The sequence below is a fragment of the Bactrocera oleae genome, chromosome 2 (assembly GCF_042242935.1).
Source record: "Bactrocera oleae isolate idBacOlea1 chromosome 2, idBacOlea1, whole genome shotgun sequence".
Taxonomy (NCBI): domain Eukaryota; kingdom Metazoa; phylum Arthropoda; class Insecta; order Diptera; family Tephritidae; genus Bactrocera; species Bactrocera oleae.
The window spans coordinates 91,696,608-91,706,697 of NC_091536.1; the positions used below are offsets into that span (position 1 = coordinate 91,696,608).

The window sequence follows — 10,090 nt, forward strand, 5'->3', positions numbered from 1 at the left end:
TTAAGCCTTTGATGTCCAAGCATAGTTATGAGTAATCGGCAAAAAAATGCACACTTCACCGATTACACTTCAACTTCAACAAAGTGTACACATATGGTACACATACCCAAGTAAAGCGTAAAGTGTAAGCATGGGTGTATGTACATAACCGGATATGGAACGTATCTCCGGTTAACAGGCGGACATTTCCGACAACATAACTCGACACAACCAGAGTTGCAGCACTGACATATCCGTAATAATTTTCTACTTCGCTGATAGATTTGAATACATCAGCTGACGTGCCAACATAAAACCATTTGAGTATGCACGTGTGTGTGTGTGTGTGAGTATGTGTGGCTTCCCTTGAATGAATATGGCAAGTGAATGCGTTGAGCTTAAACGGATATTATCAGGATAAACCATTCATGCTCGCTTCCACATATACAAGCATGTGTGCATGTATGTATGTGCATGTGTCTGTAAGCGATATGCTGTCGCTGGGCTATCCTTATATCCGTGTTAATCCATTGGAGGATTGCAACTGTCATTCAGTTGATGTGGCTATTTTGTAGTTCATTTGTTTGTTATAAAAGGCATTCGAAATGAAAAACGGTACTTGGCGTATTTATATGTATATACATATACACGAGTATACAATAACCGAAGAGGGTAACGTGAAAATGCTCATCCAATGTGTTATATTATTTTTATACAGAAGATAGAACTGAATGCTGTTATAATGGAAGATTATATAAAATGTTGGGCGCTGTTTGAATTAATGCATAGGAGTTGCGAAATATATTTATAAATTTTAAAATATTTTATTTTTCGTAAATCTGATTTTTGGTTTTTACTGTTATTATAAAATAAAATTTTTAAGCTTAATCCATCTCACCATTTCTAATGCCTTCATAGGTATAATTCGGATTTGTTTTATTTTTTTATTATTTTCTTAAATGGAGCGGTTCCTGAGTACCTTAATGTAGCCTTGAGTGCCTTGACAATGCATTCTTATAGAACAAATATTTACTATAATTTTGGACTGGAATGCAAATAGACAAATCGAGCATAAGGGCACTAGTATGAGTGGCATATAAAATATAATATTTTTTGATTACAATTTTTTTAGATGTTGTATTTAGTCCATTGTTTTCGTTTTATTATTAATAGAGGTTACATAGATATCTCTGGAAAAGAAGGTTATACAAAGATTTTGGCTACCGAAGAACATACAAATGCCTTATGAAAACCCGAGCGCTTTCGTTTTAAAACAAAAATTTTTCCTTCAAATTAGTGTCTTATTGAGTCAGCGATTTTCAAAGACTTAGGACTGGTCCAATATTGAAAATTTTCTTAACGTGATTGCGAAAATGGTTGAAAACGGTTAGTAACCACATCTATCTAACATATAGCGGTTATTTTGAAACTATGGAAAGAGCGGTATCTCATTACATAAATACACCAGAAGCATTTAACTTCACAACTAAGATAGTACTTAAGGGTTTTACAGAAGCCGGTGTCAAGTTTCCATAATGTGCGAGACACCGTTCAACTTTAGATGAAATCTTATATTTTAAGAATGACTTGTCCAATTTCACTAAATTTGGTGAATAATAACGTGTTATCTTTATTTCACGGTGTGAAAATGAGCAAATTGACCTTTTTCCCATCTAACAGAATTATATCAGAATCAGAATTTATAACACTTCTGATTCTCTCACGTTACAGTATGCAAATCAAGCATTAATTAAAATATCAAAATAAAACTGCAACAATAGTGTCCTCAAGGTAAGACATCGGGCGTCTAAAATGTTCAAAATCGGATCATAAAGCCTCCTAAATAAAGAATGTGTGGACTAAAGTGACTATGGCTGACTTTTTACCTAAAATAGGGGTTAAATGTGTGAGATATAATAATGAAACTCAAAGAACGGCTTTTACTGGCAATAATGTGTCCTGGTGCCAAAAAATAAAATAAAATCGGGTCAATGCTTCCCATAGCCCCTATATACTTATTATAAAGATTTTTAAGCTTTTGGTTGACTTTATACCATATATAGTGTTTACTATGTAAGTTATCTTATTGAAACTCAAATCATTTATATGATCGGGTCAATACTACCTATAGTCTCCATATACCTTATATCGAATATATGGACGAATAAAAATATAGTACTGAAACCAAATGTGCCTTTGACCTAAAACTGAAGTGAATAAGATACCAAATCTAATTGTAAGTCATTGATGGTTTTGTAGCATAATGCATGTTGAATTCGTACGCAACATTCTAATTTAATATAAAAATGTTCCAGAGTCTAGCCCTTCTTTACTCGTTTGAAACATATTTTGATGTGCTCGTAATTTTTATTATATGGTGGTGATGTCAATTTAAACATCGCTGAAATTGATGTTTATCACATGATTAAGTACTTAATGTGATTCAAATATGTTGTCACTACCCACTACTACTACTTTATTATGTATTTGAGTATTTGAGTGACATAAAGCTTTCAGTGAAGGTCGCGAAGTCATCGAAAATTTGCCTCATGCGAGTCGTCCATGCACCGCTGTTAATGACGCTAACCTCGAAAAAGTTAAAGAAGCAGTGCCTGAAAACCGTCGCGTTGGAGTTAGAGAGATAGAAGAGAATTTTTTTGGGATCAACTCAACACATTTCGGTTCATGTTTTGCGTAAGAAGCGAGTTAATGCTAGACTAGTACAAAACCCCTGAAGCTTTTACAAAAACCGAGACGTGGGTTTATGAATATGACGTCGAAACTGTCCAAAAATCTACTGGCGCTCCAAAAAAGAGATGAAACCGAAAAACCACGTCAAAGTGGGTCAAAAATCAAGGTATTGCAGATCGTTTTTCTTTAGTTGGTATGGGGTTCCCCATAAATTCGTTGTAGCTTGACCACTACAGTGTCAAACGGTTAATAAGCAATACTTCGTTATTAGATAAAGCAATTCGTCGTAAATGAACGGAGTTGTAGGCGAAAAATTCATGAAATTTTTCAACACGATTACACAACACGTCACATTCTAGCGTGACTTCTTTCCCAAACACGAAACGGGAGTCGCTCGGTCAGCGTAATACAGATTTGTATTGAATAACTGCTCAAAATGTTACGGTTATTTAAACGAAATTTTGACTGCAATACTAACTGAATTACGACACTACTGTTATAATATTTTGTGTTCTTTCGTTTTGGTTCTTAGTAGCGCGCGGTTTTCAAAAGAGTTTTGTACTTTTTAATATGAGCAAATTTTTTTTGTCTCTTTAAGTGCTGCTCTGTGTTAAAAAATCGGTTGGCATTATATAATTTTTGTCGAAAAAGCACTAAAGCAATGATTTGATTTTTACGACACAGTGAATGTCTACCGCATTATATAAAATTCACCTCTACTTCCATGTTTGCGAGAGAATGTAACTAGCAATGTGAAATCTGGTTAGCTTATTTATATTTCTCTGCAAGAAAGTGTTGTAGTCATAAATGTTGCAATACTCAGCAATCACCCATTTACCTCTATTTCAAAAACCCGTTCGCTTTCTTGCTTTTCCCCACCAACTAGTATCAATGCTGTTAGCCTATACTAAGGTGGTTAGCCCCAATGCCATGATCAACAGTCATCTCCACCAATGCCAGCAACTACTTTACTACCGACTATTAATCATAAAGAAAAAAAGTGAAAGAGATAAAATTGGGGAAAAAGGAAATATTTGCGCATGCTCCGTATCGCTAACAACGCCGCGCTGCTACCGTGGCGGTCGTTAGTAGCACGTTACTTACAACAACACTGTGGCGAATGTGCCACCTGCTTGTTGTTGGTGTTACTTTTTTTAACGTTGTATTGCCAACAAAAACCACAAACGTTTGCTGCACTCGCATTTTGTTAGCAATTTTCGTCAGTTTGCCTATTGAGTTGTCTGTAATGCTTGGCGTTCGCCGCTGCTGTTACTGCTGCTCCCTTTACATGTTGAAAGTATGTGAGCTGTAGTTGTTGTTGTTGGTGGCTTGTTGCCGGTTGTGTATTTTATTGAAGTGGCAACTATCACTTTTCACCAAAGTAATTTGATATTCGCTTTTATGGTCGGCAGGTGGTGGCGTAGCCATAAGTCTGGTGTGTGCGAGGTGGCAGAGGTAGCGAGAGAAGCTTATAGCCATGGATTATGACTCTAAGCTCTTTTTTGTTGCGAACAAATCGGCGCTTAAGCGTTCCGAAAGAAAAAAAACCTTAACCTAAAAGTGATGTATGTTTGCACGTTTTTCGGGAAAGTAGAGCAGCTATTTATTTGGTTGCGAACCCTTAGGGTTGCCAGGTGGATTATGTGGATTATTAAATGTAATGGCGATTTCTTTTAATACTAATTAGATAGTGTATATTTTAAATTTCGAGAGCTTAACGGTAAACAGTGAGGAAATTTAATATGAATGAATGAAAAATTTATTACTGATACTTTTGTTGAAAATTGTAAAAAAATGTTTCGAAGAATGGAAATGAAAAAGTAGAAGATTAGGAACGAAGATTAGTACTGTCAGTATGCGGTTTATTACTGGACCACAGGATATTAAATGAACTATGTGAGCATAGCACAATCACTAGTACTTGCGATCCTTCTGGTCTAAATAGCCGTGTGATATTAAACGTTCTGGTCTAGATATTGTAGAGATCTACTGAACTACTTGCTCTCAGTAAGGCTTTCTTTACTTGTAAGAGTTCTAATTCTACTCTCCAATGGTTTTTGAGAAACCAAATTTGCCAAAGATGTCTGAAAGAAGGCAAGGTAGAATCATCTCGATCGTTTTTTTCTGAACTTGGGACTCATACATCTAAGGTTCCAGGCAAACTAACTTGAACCCAATGTGATCTCTATAATATTTGTCGTTGAGATCAGCTTCAATATCTATCTTAACTTAATTATGCATCATCTTTATTAACGTGAACGAACTTGCTCCATTATTTTTATACCCTGAACAGCGTATATTAAGTTTTTCACGAATTTTATAACACACAGAAGAAAACGTCGAAAATCCTATTAAGTATAGATTATCGCGACGAGCTGAGTCGATTAACCCACGTGCGTTTGTCGGTCTGTATATACGCGTATCAGTCTCTCAGTTTTTGACATATCAATCCGAAATATTGCACACGTTCTCTTCTACCCAATAAACTTCTCATTTGTCGGAACCAATGATATCGGACCACTATGGTATATAGCTGGCATATAAACTGTTCGGCCAAATACTTGTCCTATTTATGAGTAACTTTTTTACTTAACGAGATATTTTCACTAAATTAGGCATGAATTATTATCCAAGACAATGGTGTAATATCCGAGAAATTGTTCAAGTCGAGTAACTATAGCATAAATCCCTGATACCATACCATACTACGCCGTACAAACTGACCGATCGGAATCAAGATAAAAATCTTTCTATGACTCTTTTTCCCATAAGAAATGCACCTGTTGAGGGTATTATAGTTTTCTGATTTTATCTAATTTCCATACATGAAAAAAATATTGTTTCTTAGCGTTGGCAACCCTATTTTAGATAGTTTCTATACAATCACCTTGATTACAATAACTTTCGAACGACTTGCACTTGTTACGCGATCACTATTAAGTAATTTTTCATTTCCAGCATCTTTCTTTTCCGCAATTCGAATAGCATTGCTTACAAAGTGCTTATGCCGTTTGTGCAACGGTTTTATTGTTACACGAAAGCCTTCTTTCCGCCTGAAATCAAACACGAGTACATACATTTGAAAATTTCGTAATGCGATAGGCTTTGTTGCAAGTAAGCACCCCGCAGTTTTAAACCAGCAAATCGACACTTATACTTGCAACACTCATTCATTCATTCAACAATGTAATTTTTTGAAATTCAAGAGCAACACTGAGAGCCGCACTTTCATTCATTTGAACAATTAGTATTTTCTTTTCGAAATGTTAAAAAATGAGTAGTACCATGAAGTTAGATGAATGTATAAAAGCCTAGGCTATGAAGACAACTTGTTACAGTATCAAAGTGCATCTAAGGTGACGCAGTTAATAGTACGATAAGCTCAGTGCGGTTTCAAGTTATGGAAAATATTGTGAGTAGCGCTGAAAATCACAAGGAGTACATAAATCTAATTTTTAAAATTTTCCATTCTAGTTTTCGTTGTTCACCTTTTTGGTGGTGTGTATAAGTCTAGGTTATGCCTCACACCATGGCTTTGATGAAACATCATATGGCGGTCATCATCCCATGGAAACTCACTCAGAGGTCTCTAAGCATGTGCCGGTTAAAGTAATTGAGAAAGTGCCGCTCTCCATTCCGCATCCAGTGCCTGTACAGGTCCCGAATGTAATACGCATACAAATACCCGAACCATATGCAGTGCATGTGCCTGTGGAGCAGAAAATTCAGGTGCCTACATATAGTATTGTGCCGGAGATTACCGAAAAACGTATACCCTATACTGTTGAGAAACCATATCCGGTAGAAGTGGAGCGCCCATATCCAGTAGAAGTGGTGAAACAGATTAAAATTCCCGTTCCAAAACCATATCCGGTGCCAGTAACAATTTACAAACATGTTGTGCAGAAGGATCATGGTTGGGATTAATCTCTGTAAAGCCGAGAACTTATAAAAGACTGTGGGTGCCTATGGAGAAAGTCTGTAGACATCTCAATGCTATTATATATGTATTTATATTCAACTATTTTATGCAATAAAGGAGGAAGATAGATTGGTTTGGATATTTTGTATAATATAAAACACTAAGCATTTTTAATCTGCAACAAATTTAAGTGACTTGATTCTGATGGCTTCAAAAAAAGAACAAGGAGTCTCCATGAGAACAATTTTTTATTAGTTCACATTTGGTTCTTATTTTTTTATACCGCTTAATAGAAATAACGACTTTGTAATTATTGGGAACGGGTCTCTGAAATAGTCTAGCGTCAACTCAAATTTCAATCCGACTTTCAAAATGTTAAGATAAGAATTCATCACTCACCTATATAACTGCAGAGATCCGAGGACAATAAATCCATCCATGAATAAGAACATAAACATTACGGCTCCATTTACTAATGGAAACAAAATGAAGCATGGGCAGGTCTTTTTACTTGAAGAGCATAGAGCACTCGAAAGGTTTATCAAAAAATATAGATCAAACGGTCAAATCGGATCGTTTTTTAGCACTTCGGTAACCTTTAGTGTTTCTTTACTGTTAGTTCTGCTAATTACTATAAAAAATTTAGCAATTAGGTTACCATTGGGGCACCTTTATTTGGGACATGGCAGCAAAAAGTTAGTTCAGAGCGTGAAGCCGCTTATAATGAGTTAGGTTTCTAATTTGATTACTTGGTCCTTTTTGAAGCTAAAACCTCCGAGGTAGCTTCTTGGATCTCATGTATTGACAAAACGCTTTGAGTATTTCACATATCTTTTGATATGTTCAATATCGATTCTATCCAAAGGACACAGTTAACGAGCTGAATGCTTCCAATTTTTAAGAAGGCTACACTCCGGAGCTGTCTATCTTCTGCTATCTTCTTGGTGGTCCACTCTTAGAAGAAACTACATTAATTTCGCCAATTTTAAACAATAAAGATCACACTTTGTAGGAGGTCTTAGATTGTCGAACAAGAACCCAATACTGTTTTGGAAAGTCAGTAACATCTTCACGATCTTCCGCTTAATACACAGATATATTAGAGTGAGATATGTTTCCTCTTGTTTCAAGAAGTTGCATCTGGTTAACAGGTTCAACTATCGAAAGGACAAAATATGCCTATTTTTGAATATGAAAACTTTTCGACTTATAGGGTAGGTTCGATGACTGATTCATTTATTGCACTTGGATTCCTACAGTCAGCAAAGTGCTTAATTTCTATTCCCACCAGCTTGGTGAAATATCTGAAAGTGTGAGTTCCGAAGTGTTTAAGCCCTGTTCTCGCGAACGCGGGACAATTAAGATGGCAGTGTTGAGATGTTTCCAGCGCTTCTTCCATATAGCTTCTGCAACTGTGCATGGACAGCGTGGACGCCGATTGGGTAATGGCCTGTTAGAACCTCCCCAAGGGGGCACTGCTTTCATAGTCACTTATCTGAAGTAAGTCTACCGCTAGCTGCCGTTAACTTAGACTTTGATAAAGAGTTCCTGACATAATACCCCTTCACCAACCTTCTCTCAAGGTTTGACCCATCCGTAAAAAAGCTCAGTGCGCCTCTCTTCTCTCAAAACGTACGAGGATTTCCGGGTGATCGGACACATGTTTATTTAGAAACCCAGATTCTCTGAGTCTGATAGCGACTTTCGCGGCCATAAACCTCTTGGCGATATCTGTGGGTACTTAACTCAATTCTTTGGTCTAATCCAGACGAAACATTCTATTTTTAAATCTTCTTGATAAGTATTCGAAATTACAATAATAACAAATGGTTGCGACCACAATTTTCGTGCAATAAAATCGTGATGTATGGAACATAGATGTAAGAACTATCATAATTATCCAAATATATATGGTTTGTACGTTTAGTGACTACTGACTGTCGTGCAATTATTGCTTGATCCAAATTGCCAATAATATAAATTAAATTGACTTTCGTGCGTTGAACTACTACAAACTTACAGCCATATGATCCTACATACGTATTTACTTAAAACTTTACGATCTTATTTTTCTACTTTGTAATTTGCATTACTTTTCTTCAGCTTTGCCAATGTTGCAATCATCGCAATTGGAATTCTGGTGTTGTGGGCGTTTTTTGATTGCAAGCACCACAGCAGCTGCAGCATAAACCATTATCGGCCAATTCTTATGGTCCAAATGTATTGCCCCATTTTGCTACATTTAATCGCATGCAAAATGGCAAGTGGCAAGTGCCTATGTGTTGCTTAGCTGCACTCGCCGCGTCAGTTTGTCATTAGATTTGTGCTGCTGTTTTGAGTGCAACTCAGCGGGCGCTTGTTGCAACTTGCAAGCCAACAGTTGTTGTGTAAACTGTGCGCTCGATCTCATGTGGCACCATACAAGTGTGTAGTGTGGCAGTGGCAAGGCGCCTTTGGCCTTTTGCTTTTCAATGCTAGCTGCTGCTGATATTACTTGGTTGTCGCATGTGGCATGCTACTTGTTGCTCGTTGCTGCTAGCTGCTACTCCCGCAATCGTTTGCCACTTTGTAACTGTCACTGCACATTAAGGCGTTCATATCTCGCTCAGTACGCGTGCGTTGCTGTTGGTAGTGCAAAAAAAAAAAGAAGAAAAAAACAACAACAACATTTCTCAAATATCGCCCGCTGCACTTAATGTGCTGCTACAGCTCGCCCCGTTGCAGGGTCGCACTTGTAATTGTCTGCTTCTACGAGTGCGATTATGTCGGTAGCATGCTTTGGTGCCGTGGCTATTGTTGCAACTGCGTTATTCCAGCAATGTTTGTTGCAATTTTTGTTGTTGGCGCAGCAGGTAAATTGCGAATTGCAAATTGCACTACAAAGTGTATTGCAATAATTTGCATATGCTACAACAACAAAAACCACAATCGAAATAAAACTGAAATCGAATTTGTACAACAATGCTATCAGCAGAGTGTTTACTTCGTGCAACTCAAAAGCAGAAAAAAACAAACTCACCACGAGTAATTGCAACATTTGTGAATGGCACTGTTGCAACTTCATTAGAGATTTGGCATTTTTTTTTAGTTCAATTGTTTGTTCGATGACTTCGTTGTGATTGCATTATATTCAAGAATTTTTGACATTAAAGGCAATTTTATCGAAGTTGTTTATCTGTAATTTTCCAAATATTTCTAAATTTTATATTTTTCGAAGAAATCTTCATATAATATATATATATATTGTAGGATATTATTTACTTTCCAAGACTTTCATGAAAAATGTTTTGGTCAGGAATTGCGCATTTTCAAATAATCTATTAAAAACAGGACTCTGTGAAACGGAAGGTATACAAGCGACAGTACTGTATTTACCTATAAAGAGGCTGGATTTATTTTACTATGCCAGATAAGTACATTTTAATATTAATATTTAGGCTCACTCTATGAGTAAATAATTATTATTACCTAAGAAGAAGACGATTGTTTTGACTTTAT

General features: G+C 36.5%; 1 protein-coding gene across 1 annotated transcript; it reads left to right on the plus strand.

Moving 5' to 3' along the window:
• Positions 1–6,011: 6,011 nt before the first annotated feature.
• LOC106625268 (uncharacterized) lies at positions 6,012–6,750 on the plus strand. Its single transcript, XM_014245092.3, has 2 exons — positions 6,012–6,082; positions 6,145–6,750. Exons 1-2 carry the CDS (start codon positions 6,071–6,073, stop codon positions 6,595–6,597), a joined length of 465 nt encoding a protein of 154 aa, XP_014100567.2. The 5' UTR covers positions 6,012–6,070; the 3' UTR covers positions 6,598–6,750.
• Positions 6,751–10,090: the final 3,340 nt, after the last annotated feature.